We start from the raw sequence: 15,953 nt of genomic DNA, 5'->3' as shown, positions 1-15,953 counted from the left end.
GAAATTTAATTAAATAAGTCATTTATAAAAAATTAAATAATTAATTGATTACTCAATAAATAATTAATCGATTAATCAATAAATAATTAATAGATGAAATGATTAATCAATAAATCAAAAATATCCTTGATAGCCACATCACTTGGTCACTCATGTCCAAATATTAGCTTCCCAGCTCAAAAGGTGCCTGAGATATTGGCCAAATGAGAAAGAAAATAAATAAATGATTAATAATGAAAATAAATAAATAATAATCATAAAAAAATTAAATTAGTAATCAATTTGGTCAGAGAACACATAAACTACCACTATTTCATCAGAATCTGTAACTTAAAAAAAAAAATTTTTTTGGTCATTAATCGAATAATTAAATAATTAATCGATTAATTGATTAATTAATAAATCAAAAATATCCTTTGCAGCCAAATCACCTGGTCATTGGCATGTCCAAATATCAGCTTCCTAACTCAAAAGGTGCCTGAGTTAATAATGGTCAGAAGAGAAATGAAATTTAATTAATTAAATAAGTACTTAATTAAACGCTAATAATTAAATAACTCCTCAATTAATTGATTATTCAAAAAACAAAAAATACCGTATTTGACAAAGGACTTGCTCACTACTGTGCCGAAATTTCAGCTTCCTAGCTCAAAGGATGGCTGAGATATCGCCCGGACAACCAAGAAAACAAACAAACAAGAAAACAAGAAACCAGAGTGAAAACTGAGTACTCTCTTTCAGCGTGCGTCACTGCCGAGCCCCCTTTGGTGCCCGGCAATGACGATTTGCAATGCCTGGAGATGGCATAGGAAAGGAGCGGTGTACAAAAATATCCTTTGCAGCCAAATCACCTGGTCATTGGCATGTCCAAATATCAGCTTCCTAACTCAAAAGGTGCCTGAGTTAATAATGGTCAGAAGATAAATGAAATTTAATTAATTAAATAAGTACTTAATTAAACGCTAATAATTAAATAACTCCTCAATTAATTGATTATTCAAAAAACAAAAAATACCGTATTTGACAAAGGACTTGCTCACTACTGTGCCGAAATTTCAGCTTCCTAGCTCAAAGGATGGCTGAGATATCGTCCGGACAACCAAGAAAGAAAACAAATAAAAAATATCCTTGATAGCCACATCACTTGGTCACTCATGTCCAAATATTAGCTTCCCAGCTCAAAAGGTGCCTGAGATATTGGCCAAATGAGAAAGAAAATAAATAAATGATTAATAATGAAAATAAATAAATAATAATCATAAAAAAATTAAATTATTAACCAATTTGGTCAGAGAACACATAAACTACCACTATTTCATCAGAATCTGTAACTTAAAAAAAAAAATGTTTTTGTCATTAATCGAATAATTAAATAATTAATCGATTAATTGATTAATTAATAAATCAAAAATATCCTTTGCAGCCAAATCACCTGGTCATTGGCATGTCCAAATATCAGCTTCCTAACTCAAAAGGTGCCTGAGTTAATAATGGTCAGAAGAGAAATGAAATTTAATTAATTAAATAAGTACTTAATTAAACGCTAATAATTAAATAACTCCTCAATTAATTGATTATTCAAAAAACAAAAAATACCGTATTTGACAAAGGACTTGCTCACTACTGTGCCGAAATTTCAGCTTCCTAGCTCAAAGGATGGCTGAGATATCGCCCGGACAAACAAACAAGAAAACAAACAAGTACACATACATTCAAAGTACACCGCCCCATGCCAAATAATTAAATATGCTGCAGCGCGGCATTGCCGGGGCGCCTCTGGCGCCCGGCAATACCGCAGTGCAGCTCATTGAGGCTCCATTGGGAGGGAGAGGTGTACACTAATTGATTGATTAATTGTATAATTAAAATCAATAAAAGATTATCACAAAATATTTTCATAATCAATTGGCTAATCGCATAACTAAACCAGTAGTGCTTCATCCGAAGATGTATCTTTTAGAAATTTAATTAAAGAAGTCATTTATAAAAAATTAAATAATTAATTGATTACTCAATAAATAATTAATCGATTAATCAATAAATACTTAATAGATGAAATGATTAATCAATAAATCAAAAATATCCTTGATAGCCACATCACTTGGTCACTCATGTCCAAATATTAGCTTCCCAGCTCAAAAGGTGCCTGAGATATTGGCCAAATGAGAAAGAAAATAAATAAATGATTAATAATGAAAATAAATAAATAATAATCATAAAAAAATTAAATTATTAATCAATTTGGTCAGAGAACACATAAACTACCACTATTTCATCAGAATCTGTAACTTAAAAAAAAAAAATTTTTTTGTCATTAATCGAATAATTAAATAATTAATCGATTAATTGATTAATTAATAAATCAAAAATATCCTTTGCAGCCAAATCACCTGGTCATTGGCATGTCCAAATATCAGCTTCCTAACTCAAAAGGTGCCTGAGTTAATAATGGTCAGAAGAGAAATGAAATTTAATTAATTAAATAAGTACTTAATTAAACGCTAATAATTAAATAACTCCTCAATTAATTGATTATTCAAAAAACAAAAAATACCGTATTTGACAAAGGACTTGCTCACTACTGTGCCGAAATTTCAGCTTCCTAGCTCAAAGGATGGCTGAGATATCGCCCGGACAACCAAGAAAACAAACAAACAAGAAACCAGAGTGAAAACTGAGTACTCTCTTTCAGCGTGCGTCACTGCCGAGCCCCCTTTGGTGCCCGGCAATGACGATTTGCAATGCCTGGAGATGGCATAGGAAAGGAGCGGTGTACAACAAGTACACATACATTCAAAGTACACCGCCCCATGCCAAATAATTAAATATGCTGCAGCGCGGCATTGCCGGGGCGCCTCCGGCGCCCGGCAATACCGCAGTGCAGCTCATTGAGGCTGCATTGGGAGGGAGAGGTGTACACTAATTGATTGATTAATTGTATAATTAAAATCAATAAAAGATTATCACAAAATATTTTCATAATCAATTGGCTAATCGCATAACTAAACCAGTAGTGCTTCATCCGAAGATGTATCTTTTAGAAATTTAATTAAATAAGTCATTTATAAAAAATTAAATAATTAATTGATTACTCAATAAATAATTAATCGATTAATCAATAAATACTTAATAGATGAAATGATTAATCAATAAATCAAAAATATCCTTGATAGCCACATCACTTGGTCACTCATGTCCAAATATTAGCTTCCCAGCTCAAAAGGTGCCTGAGATATTGGCCAAATGAGAAAGAAAATAAATAAATGATTAATAATGAAAATAAATAAATAATAATCATAAAAAAATTAAATTATTAATCAATTTGGTCAGAGAACACATAAACTACCACTATTTCATCAGAATCTGTAACTTAAAAAAAAAAAATTTTTTTGTCATTAATCGAATAATTAAATAATTAATCGATTAATTGATTAATTAATAAATCAAAAATATCCTTTGCAGCCAAATCACCTGGTCATTGGCATGTCCAAATATCAGCTTCCTAACTCAAAAGGTGCCTGAGTTAATAATGGTCAGAAGATAAATGAAATTTAATTAATTAAATAAGTACTTAATTAAACGCTAATAATTAAATAACTCCTCAATTAATTGATTATTCAAAAAACAAAAAATACCGTATTTGACAAAGGACTTGCTCACTATTGTGCCGAAATTTCAGCTTCCTAGCTCAAAGGATGGCTGAGATATCGTCCGGACAACCAAGAAAACAAGAAAACAAACAAACAAACAAGAAAGAAAACAAGTACACATACATTCAAAGTACACCGCCCCATGCCAAATAATTAAATATGCTGCAGCGCGGCATTGCCGGGGCGCCTCCGGCGCCCGGCAATACCGCAGTGCAGCTCATTGAGGCTGCATTGGGAGGGAGAGGTGTACACTAATTGATTGATTAATTGTATAATTAAAATCAATAAAAGATTATCACAAAATATTTTCATAATCAATTGGCTAATCGCATAACTAAACCAGTAGTGCTTCATCCGAAGATGTATCTTTTAGAAATTTAATTAAATAAGTCATTTATAAAAAATTAAATAATTAATTGATTACTCAATAAATAATTAATCGATTAATCAATAAATACTTAATAGATGAAATGATTAATCAATAAATCAAAAATATCCTTGATAGCCACATCACTTGGTCACTCATGTCCAAATATTAGCTTCCCAGCTCAAAAGGTGCCTGAGATATTGGCCAAATGAGAAAGAAAATAAATAAATGATTAATAATGAAAATAAATAAATAATAATCATAAAAAAATTAAATTATTAATCAATTTGGTCAGAGAACACATAAACTACCACTATTTCATCAGAATCTGTAACTTAAAAAAAAAAATTTTTTTTGTCATTAATCGAATAATTAAATAATTAATCGATTAATTGATTAATTAATAAATCAAAAATATCCTTTGCAGCCAAATCACCTGGTCATTGGCATGTCCAAATATCAGCTTCCTAACTCAAAAGGTGCCTGAGTTAATAATGGTCAGAAGAGAAATGAAATTTAATTAATTAAATAAGTACTTAATTAAACGCTAATAATTAAATAACTCCTCAATTAATTGATTATTCAAAAAACAAAAAATACCGTATTTGACAAAGGACTTGCTCACTACTGTGCCGAAATTTCAGCTTCCTAGCTCAAAGGATGGCTGAGATATCGTCCGGACAACCAAGAAAGAAAGAAAACAAGAAAACAACCAGAGTGAAAACTGAGTACTCTCTTTCAGCGTGCGTCACTGCCGAGCCCCCTTCGGTGCCCAGCAATGACGATTTGCAATGCCTGGAGATGGCATAGGAAAGGTGCGGTGTACAACAAGAAACCAGAGTGAAAACTGAGTACTCTCTTTCAGCGTGCGTCACTGCCGAGCCCCCTTCGGTGCCCGGCAATGACGATTTGCAATGCCTGGAGGTGGCATAGGAAAGGAGCGGTGTACAACAAACAAGAAAGAAACCAGAGTGAAAACTGAGTACTCTCTTTCAGCGTGCGTCACTGCCGAGCCCCCTTTGGTGCCCGTCAATGACGATTTGTAATGCCTGGAGATGGCATAGGAAAGGAGCGGTGTACAATCACGTTAGAGAGGAGGTGTTGAGAAGAAGGGGACAAACTGAACATATTATGCAGAGCTCTGAATGTGCACTCCTCATGGCTGACAGGTAGACAAGGCCATAGTGGGGAAATGCCCCCTCACCCCTCCCCCTCCAATCTCTCCCCACACCCCTCTCCTTCAAAACTCCCAACCCACCCCTCACCTTCAAATTTCCCCCCTCACCCCTCTCCCTCAAATCTCCCTGCTCACCACTCCCCCTCAATTCCCCCCCCCCCCCCTCACCGCTCCCCCTAAAATTTACCCCCTCACCCCATCCCTTCAAAACTCCCGCCTCACCATTTTTCTTCAATTCTCCCCTCTCACCCCTCCTCCTCAAAGTTGCCTCTTAACTCTTCCACAAAGCTGCCTCCTCCCCACTACCTCACCCTTCCAACTCATACCTCAACCTCCTCCAACCTTCGACTTAACTATGCTGCCCCTCAAACTAGTGGGGCGGCTTAGCCCAAATATTCAAAAGAATTGTGCATTTTGTGATACAAGCACCAAATTTGGCACAAATGTACATTAATATGTTGCGAACATTTTCAGATATTGGGCCACTTGAAATTCCGTAATTTTTTTTTTCAAATTTTTTCAAATTTCGTAATTTCAAATTTTTCGGGTGACCGTCACAATTTCGGTCTTCGAGGCCGGCCGATAGGCAAAGTGTGACCGGAAGGGACGAGGTTCTCCTGACCACGTGGCCCTCGATCTGGGAAGCGAGAGGCGTTCCATTAGTGGACGCGCCCCTCACGCCCGACTTTTGGGCGGCCCCGGCAGGCCGTTTGTTTTGACGTTCCGTGACAGGCCCCGCACCCCCACCTCCGGGCCGACCGGAAGCTTGTGCTGAGTACATCATACCTGAACAACTCAGTGAGGCAGAACACAGCAGTGCACACCAGGGTGACCCCTTCAGTGCATAAACCAATTAACCTGTCCACTGCAGGGCATATAGAAATGAAGTTATTTTCTGCATATAATAATAATATAAGTTCAGTTCTATATAACAATTTCTGTTATCACCACTACCACTACAACTACAACTACCACTACTACAAGCTTTGTCTGGAATTTTGTGGACTAACAGACAAACAGACATACAGACAAGCTGGGATCAAAACATTACCTCCTTCCACCATTGAGTGTAGAGGTAAACATCATGGAAATTATATCATGCCCTAGATTTAATTCATGCTTACCCGTGTATTTGCTTCACTGGTTCACAAGGTCTTTTGCATACATGTAATTCAGACTCTCGTCTTCATTGCTGACCACACAATGTTCGCAACATATTAATGTACATTTGTGCCAAATTTGGTGCTTGTATCACAAAATGCACAATTCTTTTGAATATTTGGGCTAAGCCGCCCCACTATATCGGCTGGCCTCGAAGACCGAAATTGTGACGGTGTCACCCGAAAAATTTGAAATTACGAAATTTGAAAAAATTTGAAAAAAAAAATTACGGAATTTCAAGTGGCCCAATATCTGAAAATGTTTGCAACATATTAATGTACATTTGTGCCAAATTTGGTGCTTGTATCACAAAATGCACAACAGGTTTGCTATGCTGCTACACTAAACAACACCTCACTGTTCCTCATCCTATCACCATCAAACCTTTTGTCCTCCTCATCCTTTCCTTTCTGCTAGCTTTCCTGCAATCTCTGACACACTGTTAACAGCTCTCCCTACCTCCCCCTCTCCTTCCTCATCTTTCCATACCCCTCCCCTCTCCTGTCCTGTGTCCGATGCTCCCCCTCCCTCTTCCTTAACGGTATGGACCTCAAATATCTGGGGCCTTCGCTCAAATCTGATTGATCTCTCCATACAGGTTGCTTCAGACAAACCAGACTTAATCTGCTTAACAGAAACTTTCCTCCTTCAAGATGTCTCTGATTCGTTAATTTCTCTTCCTGGTTACTCCCTCCTCCGGTATGATAGACCTGAGCCTCGTCCTGGTGGTGGGGTTGCTATTTTTTTCGAAACAAAAACTCTCTTCCTCACTCTCCCTGCACTGCCCTATCTCTACCACACCCCCAGGTGTACATCTGGCTACAGCTTCCTCTCCGCTCCCACCCTTTTGTTCATATGTGTTCTGTACCGTCCACCAAACAGTGATGACTCCATTTACATCTCACTGTCTAACCACATGGACCAACTTCTATCCACTCATCCCAACTCTCTCTTGCTCATATGTGGCGACTTCAACTGTCATCACGCCAGCTGGCTGGGTGTGGGTTCCTCTCTCACCAGCCATGGCACCTCAGCAAAGGACTTCTGTGACTCACTGGGACTGACACAATCTGTCAATTTCCGGACCCAAATCTCAGTCAATGGAGTATCTTTTCTTCTAGACTTGGTTATGACAAACTTCCCTGCAAATGTCTGCTTCTCTTCTTCTGCCCCAATCGGTTCTTCTGATCATGTGCTTGTTAAAGTGGACATCTCTCTGGCCATTCTCAGAGGGCCTCCTCAGCGCCGACGAGTCTGGCATTTCACTCAGGCCGACTGGCACGGTCTTCAGGCAGCCATCAATCACCTGAACTGGTCTCCCATCTCGACTGCCTCTGACATCGACTCATCCTGGGAATTCTTCTAAAGTAAATTGCTCACTCTCGCTCATGCACAGATTTATCCCATCTCGTCCTCAGTTGTCATACCCTTCCTCCCATCCATGGTACACAGAATCTTGTGGTGAGGCAGTTGCCATGAAACAACTTGCCTTTGCCTCTTGTCTTCTACCGACTCCTCTCCGGCCTAGCTCCCCCAGCTCTGGCTGAGATCTGTCCCCCAAATATTCCTACAGGTCGCACAAGAACTGCCTGCAACCCTCTTATGGTTAAACTGCCAAAATCAAAACTCTCTATTCACCTTCACTCTTTCATTCCTCTTTTTTCCTGCCTCTGGAACAAACTCCCCCACTCTCTTCAATCCCACTCCTCCCTCCAGGTATTTAAAGCAGCTGTTCACCACCATCTCTTATGTTAAAGTCTCCCCATCCAAAACCTTGATCTTTTCTAACCCTGTTCATACACCCCAAATCCACATCTTTCAATCCCCAACTTCATTCCTGAAATTATTTGTGGTGTCAATTTGTTTTGTACCATGTACCCCTTCCCTCCCTCCCCCCTCCTCTCACCCCTGCCCCAGCCTTCTCCATCCCACAGATCTCCCAATGTCCCTGTTCTCTACTGTTGTGCTTGTGTGCTTCCCTCTCTCTCCCCATCTCGTCTCCCCTTCCCTTTATTGTTTTACATGTCCGTTTATGTTTTTTATGTGCCAATATGTGTTTGATGTGCTAGCTCTTAAACTAGCCTCGATGTTGTATACAAAAAAAAAGAAAAAAAAAGAATAAATTGAATAACTCACCGTCATCGATTAGTGATTCCGTTGAAGTGGCCATGTTGGCTTTATGCAGCCCCTCAGATGACTGAGACTTGCTTCGGTGGAGTCCATAGCTCAGGCGTTCCACATCAGTGTACCCTCTGCAAAACAGTGTCCAGCCACCATCTCTGATCAACAAAACTGCTGCCCTTATTATGTACTAAAATTGTCCTTTTCATTACGCATCCTCAGTCCATGATGCATCGATATCCGTTAAGTGAAATCTATTGCTCGAGCAGGTCTTTCCTCTGTTAAATTAAAACTTTGCCTTTAACTAACTTGCATGATTGATGCTGCAACAGTCAATATGCTATTCCTGATATTTTTCATACATTTGTTCTTGGAATCATTTTTTATTTTAAAATGTTCAACCAAATGTAGCATTCTAGTTTTTTTTGAGCATCAGGCATTGATTTGAAAATAATATGCCTTTAATTTAATTTGAAAGAAAATTGTGACTTGGATTTCAAGGAAATACAAAAACCAGAATAATAGAAGATCAAACTTTTTGTTCAATGCCCTATTATCGGTCTGTTCCCACAGTAATCATTTGTCCTCTAACCGGGCATCAAATCCTGCACATTAAATTATCTTGATTGGTTCATTGTTTTGTTGCTAACAACAGGTGCTTTGCTTTGCATGAGGAGAATAAGAAAGAGCAATCAGAGGTTGCAAACCCTCGGCAAGATGTGTTTTCAGTGTTTTTTTTAAAGGCTTTTGTGTTAAAAACAAATATGGCTACCGAACCACGTGACCAATGACATCATTATTTTTTTTCTCCACAAATGTATCCCTAGATGATGCTCAATCAATTTCATCTTGATTGGATGAACTTCTGTACTTATCGAATTATGACGTCATAATGGAGGCAACTATGACATCATCATTAACGTATTTTATTCCCCATGGAGAGTTCTTTACAGAGCCATGTCTCAATTTTTACTATGTGGCGCTTTCGGAGATATAGAGGTGCAAAGTTATTCGGTTTTTCCAAGATGGCGGCCAAACCACGTGACCTATGACATCATAATTATTATTATTTTTCTCCACCGATTTATCCCGAGATGACGCTCAAGAAATTTCATCTTGATCAGATGAAGTATTGTACTTATCGAATTATGACGTCATAATGGAGGCAACTATGACATTAACATATTTTATTCCCCATGGAGCATTCTTTACAATGAGCCATGTCTCAATTTTTTCTATATGGCGCTTTCGGAGATATAGAGGTGCAAAGTTATTAGGTTTTTCCAAGATGGCGCCCATAACACGTGACCTATGACGTCATGATTATCATTACAAATTCTACAGGAGGTGGTGCACATGTGGTGAAAATTTCCTGTCAATCGGACCTACGGCTGCAGAGAAAATCATATTTATTCTGTGCGGACAAACAGACAAACAAAAACAAACAAAGACAAACGGACCCAAATGCAATACCCTCTCCTCCTGTGAGGGTAATAATGTGTTGGACGTCTCATTTCGACAATATTTCCGAATTTGAGCATAGACAAGATTGCCCCATAAAAGTTAATAAATAATCCAATATATAAAAACAAAGCAGTGTCCATATGTATGTCTATGTCCGGAAACTACGAGACTCTTGGGCCAATCAACACCAACATTTCAGAGTATATTCAGGGGTCCATTCTTAGGTTTTCCGCAAAATCGATATATTTTAAATTTCAATTAAAAATCGAAAATTATTGTTTTAGAATTTTTGGATTAGTCAGTCATAAGTGTTATTATTGGTTCACGAGTTATCAAGTGACCACTATATGCGTCATGGGTGTGCGTCTGTCTGTCCGCAGCAAAACTACCCGATGATATCATGCGGTCTTGATGAAACTTGGGTGGGAGGTTGATATCATGATCGAGTTGTGTCCTGCAGAGAGTGGGCGTAATGCGCCCATTGTGGGCGGAGCCACGCCCAAAAAAGATGTCTTTTTAGGGGGTAATCGAGTTCAAGCTACATCTTCTCCGAGGGAGTTGGTGGAATCTGATGGGGTTTCAGTATTTGGTAAGGCCAATGTCATGTATCTAGCCCCACGGAGCTCGATTTTTCAATTTCGCCCCAAGGTCAAGGTCACAAGGTCACGAAATTTAGAAAAGTCGATTTTTGGTGGTTTTATTACATTGTTCGCTTCCTGATAGGGTGAAATGTCGTACATGATCTTATATTATCACATACATCAGGAAATACAAGTTTTCCATCAAATTTCAGAATCTTTGACCTTTGACCTTTGAAGGTCACAAGGTCAAATCTTCAAAGTTTTCGGAATCGAACCAAATTTTCGGTATTGTGTAGCTAACTAACCTCATAATATTGCTCATTGAGCATTGTCATTGAATACCGCTCGCTCGTGAACCATCGTCGTCTCCTGACTTTTCTGGGTTATTTCTCCATTGTGGCGGACCAGTTGGCCGAGAAGGGCACTCCCGCCCGGAGAGAGGGGTGTACCTGCTAGTGATTTAATAAAACAAGTGTTCAAAACTAGGTAAGGTACATAATGAATGTTATCTTGCTGCAATATTCCAGGTGCATTATTTAGACTTGACAACAGCCCAAAGGAAATTTATCTTTATAAAATGTTTCCATTTTTCCTGACAACTTTTCCTTATTATTTTGAAGCATTCTGTTGAATGGGAGTACCTGGTGTAGGTGGAGTGACATTTATTTCGTTAAATATCAGTTTAACCACCAAAACCGCATCACCATATCTAACAAATCACCACAATTCAGCATCCACAGTTGTAAAATAACTGGGCAGTGTGTGTATTTTCTGTATGTATGTAATGTATGTGTGTAATTTATATAATATATGCACTGTATCTCAATAAAATGTATGCAGACTTTATGTATCGAAAACTACAATGCTGTGTCTTGTCGTCCTGCACTGCCTTATGGGTAAGAGCTGACGGACGACGTGCAATCATTCCATCACAAGCAAACGCCATATGTTATGTATTAGTAATACTCAACATCGCCCCCTCTCTCTGCTATTTAATTGTTTTCTGAAATATTAAAGTCTGTAATGTGTAAACATTTTATTGAGACACTTGTATATTATTATATCACCCTGGTGATGGCCATGTGTTTGCCTCATTATTCTCCTCTCAACTCATCCTCCATCTCTCTCCCAACCACCTCCTCCCCAGGAATTGACAAACTGATAGATTGGACCAATGTGGTGTTGATGCACAGGCATGGTGGGCCAAATGGCCTCCTTATTTCTTTGCACAACTTCTCACAGCATAATCAATTATACCTTTTGTAGCAGACAAACGGTGAAACCAACATCAGTGCACAGGAAATTACCTCAGAAATGTATAATGTGTTAGGTCAGACGATATTTAGTTATTTCTCGAGTGTCCCATACAATTAAAAATAAATAGCCCAGAGTAGGCTGAGGGTCATCTCTTGAGGTTGTAGTTCAGACCTCTGCTGATTTGGGGATAGCCCCTAATCCAAAATCTAAAATTCCAAGACTGAGCAATCCTGCAGACCATCGAGTCGAAGGGCTTTATCAGGTTTCAGAGCAATTGGTTGGTAAATAAGGGTGGAGTAGGGATCCGAAGTTTCAGGTGGTAACCCTTGGGTTCCCCCATGATCCAAAATCGAAAAGTTGAAGCCCAAGCGATTGTGCGGGCTACTGTGTTGTACTCGTATGCCAAGTTTCAGAGCAATCAGCCAGGTGATGAGAGGAGTCGCAAAAATAGCAAAAGGTTAACAGATGACCGGACGGCCGAACAGCCGGACATCACGACCCATTTTATAAGTTCCTCTCTTCGAGAATCGACAAGATGACCTGAAAGGTACTTCCACAACTTTTCCTTTTAGATTTTGTTGAATAAATGACAAATATGGTCATCTTCACGTCACTTCACAAAAATAACCGATCTTCACGAAACTTCACAAAATGGTAGAGTTGGTCAGAAGGTAGATGCCTATCGATTTTGAAGACAATAGGTCAACATAGACCAAAGGCAACAAAGACAACATAGGTCGATTTTATAAAATTGGCAATATTCATCCAATTGACTTGAAATTTGAAGAAGATGTGCATATTTGGTCCTTGAATTCAACCACCAATTAATTTTGAGGTCAGCATAGGCAAAAGGTCACCATAGGCCAAAAGGTCAGCATAGGCCAAAAGGTCAGCATAGCCCAAAAAGTCAACATAGACCAAAGGTCAATAACTTAGGTGTAAATTTTGAACTTCTCCACTTATCTCCTCTAAAGTACCCAGGTGCTATGAGGTCTGGTAGAACAGAGATCCGTTGGTGTCAATGTTTCGCTCAGCTCATTGAATTTCATGTGAGAATTAATAACTGTTTCCACACTTTCAACACTGACATGTGATTCTCTTCTGCAATTTCACATTCAGCAATTGTCCAAACTTCGCTGTTCAGCATGTTTAATGTTTGCTGGAATGAAAGCAGTTGGTTGCATTAACTTGCATGTGAGAATACTCAAGAACGTTCACCAAATTGTGCAGACAGTCTATTGTGAATTTCATTTTGTTTGATATACTCCTGCTGCATAGCATGCAACTTTTTGCCGCCATCTTCGTTTTACCTAATGCAGACACAGGACCATTGTGATCATGGAGATTGTACCTGACATGCAATAGTTACTGATGACACATTTCTCTGAAATGCTGGAACAAGAATTCCAGTGTTTTTGGTTAACATGCCCATACAAGACGAAGTATTGCAATTCTGGAAGTGCTCACGCTGAGCCTTCAACAAGGCCCCTAAGTCAAATCAAGTCACGGTCAAAATGAGATAAAGCAATCACCGTTTTAGAGATACACTACATGACCAAAAGTATGCGGACACCCCTTCTAATTTGTGGATTTGGCTGTTTCAGCCACACCCATTGCTGACAGGTATATATAATCAAGCACACAGCCATGCAATCTCCATAGACAAACATTGGCAGTAGAATGGGCCGGACTGAAGAGCTCAGTGACTTTCAACGTGGCACTGTCATGGGATGCCACCTTTCCAACAAGTCAGTTCTTCAAATTTCTGCCCTGCTACAGCTGCCCCGGTCAACTGTGTTTTTTTTTTTTTTTTTTTTTTTTTTAAATACTGAATCGAGGCTCGTGAAAGAGCTGACAACCACGAGAGAAAGACAGCACAGGGGGACCACGAGGGAAAGACAGTACAGGGGGAAACATTCATTAAAACACATTCAACAAAAAGACATCCAGGAACACAGTACAGGGGGACCGCGAGGGAAAGACAGTACAGGGGGACCGTGAGGGAAAGACAGTACAGGGGGAAACGTTCATCAAAACACATTCAACAAAAAGACATCCAGGAACACAGTACAGGGGGACCGCGAGGGAAAGACAGTACAGGGGGCCGCGAGGGAAAGACAGTACAGAGGGAAACATTCATCAAAACACATTCAACAAAAAGACATCCAGGAACACAGTACAGGGGGACCGCGAGGGAAAGACAGTACAGGGGGCCGCGAGGGAAAGACAGTACAGAGGGAAACATTCATTAAAACACATTCAACAAAAAGACATCCAGGAACACAGCACAAGGGGGACCGCGAGGGAAAGACAGTACAGGGGGACCGTGAGGGAAAGACAGTACAGGGGGAAACATTCATTAAAACACATTCAACAAAAAGACATCCAGGAACACAGTACAGGGGGACCGTGAGGGAAAGACAGTACAGGGGGAAACATTCATTAAAACACATTCAACAAAAAGACATCCAGGAACACAGTACAGGGGGAACGCGAGGGAAAGACAGTACAGGGGGAAACATTCATTAAAACACATTCAACAAAAAGACATCCAGGAACACAGTACAGGGGGACCGCGAGGGAAAGACAGTACAGGGGGAAACATTCATTAAAACACATTCAACAAAAAGACATCCAGGAACACAGCACAGGGGGACCGCGAGGGAAAGACAGTACAGGGGGAAACATTCATTAAAACACATTCAACAAAAAGACATCCAGGAACACAGCACAGGGGGACCACGAGGGAAAGACAGTACAGGGGGAAACATTCATTAAAACACATTCAACAAAAAGACATCCAGGAACACAGCACAGGGGGACCACGAGGGAAAGACAGTACAGGGGGAAACATTCATTAAAACACATTCAACAAAAAGACATCCAGGAACACAGCACAGGGGGACCGCGAGGGAAAGACAGCACAGGGGGAAACATTCATTAAAACACATTCAACAAAAAGACATCCAGGAACACAGCACAGGGGGACCACGAGGGAAAGACAGTACAGGGGGAAACATTCATTAAAACACATTCAACAAAAAGACATCCAGGAACACAGCACAGGGGGACCGCGAGGGAAAGACAGTGCAGGGGGAAACATTCATTAACACACATTCAACAAAAAGACATCCAGGAACACAGCACAGGGGGACCGCGAGGGAAAGACAGTACAGGGGGAAACATTCATTAAAACACATTCAACAAAAAGAAATCCAGGAACACAGCACAGGGGGACCACGAGGGAAAGACAGTACAGAGGGAAACATTCATTAAAACACATTCAACAAAAAGACATCCAGGAACACAGCACAGGGGGACCGCGAGGGAAAGACAGTACAGGGGGAAACATTCATTAAAACACATTCAACAAAAAGACATCCAGGAACACAGCACAGGGGGACCGCGAGGGAAAGACAGTACAGAGGGAAACATTCATTAAAACACATTCAACAAAAAGACATCCAGGAACACAGCACAGGGGGACCACGAGGGAAAGACAGTCTTCTGTCTTGTGTTGTGTGTTGTTGTTGTTATTGTGAAGTGTTGTTATTGTGAAGTGGAAACGTCTCGGAGCAACAACAGCTCAGCCGCGAAGTGGTAGGCCACATCAGCTTACAGAACCGGACCCCCGAGTGCTGAAGCACGCAGCGCCTAAAACATCCTCTGTCCTTAGTTGCAACACTCACTACCGAGTTCCCAACTGCCCCTGGACGCAACGTCAGCACAACAGTTCGTCGGGATCTTCATGAAATGGGTTTCCATGGCCGAGCAGCTGCGCACAAGCCTAAGATCACAATGCGTCATGCCAAGCGTTGGCTGGAGTGGTGTAAAGCTCGCCGCCATTGGACTCTGGAGCAGTGGAAACACGTTCTCTGGAGTGATGAATCACGCTTCACCATCTGGCAGTCCGACGGATGAATCTGGGTTTGGCGGATGCCAGGAGAACATTACCTGCCCGAATGCATAGTGCCAACTGTAAAGTTTGGTGGAGGAGGAATAATGGTCTGGGGCTGTTTTCATGGTTCGGGCTGGGCCCCTTAGTTCCAGTGAAGGGAAATCTTAACGCTACAGCATGCAATGACATTCTAGACGATTGTGTGCTTCCAACTTTGTGGCAACAGTTTGGGGAAGGCCTTTTCCTGTTTCAGCATGACAATGCCCCCGTGCACAAA

The 15,953-nt window shown here is 40.1% G+C and overlaps 1 protein-coding gene across 10 annotated transcripts in view; it reads right to left on the bottom strand.

Annotated features, from left to right (window-relative positions):
- The window catches only part of LOC137420995 (rho guanine nucleotide exchange factor 2), a 349,574-nt gene that overhangs the window by 45,515 nt on the left and 288,106 nt on the right, over positions 1 to 15,953 (bottom strand). For all 10 annotated transcript variants that reach the window (XM_078772071.1, XM_078772076.1, XM_078772072.1 and 7 more), the window contains one exon: positions 8,492 to 8,607. In XM_078772071.1, coding sequence (XP_078628197.1) covers positions 8,492 to 8,607 — 116 coding nt within the window. The remainder of the gene's footprint in view (positions 1 to 8,491; positions 8,608 to 15,953) is intronic.

This window comes from Myxine glutinosa, chromosome 2, assembly GCF_964187855.1.
Source record: "Myxine glutinosa chromosome 2, kmMyxGlut1.1, whole genome shotgun sequence".
Classification (NCBI taxonomy): Eukaryota; Metazoa; Chordata; class Myxini; order Myxiniformes; family Myxinidae; genus Myxine; species Myxine glutinosa.
This window is presented reverse-complemented; position numbering and strand designations above follow the sequence as displayed.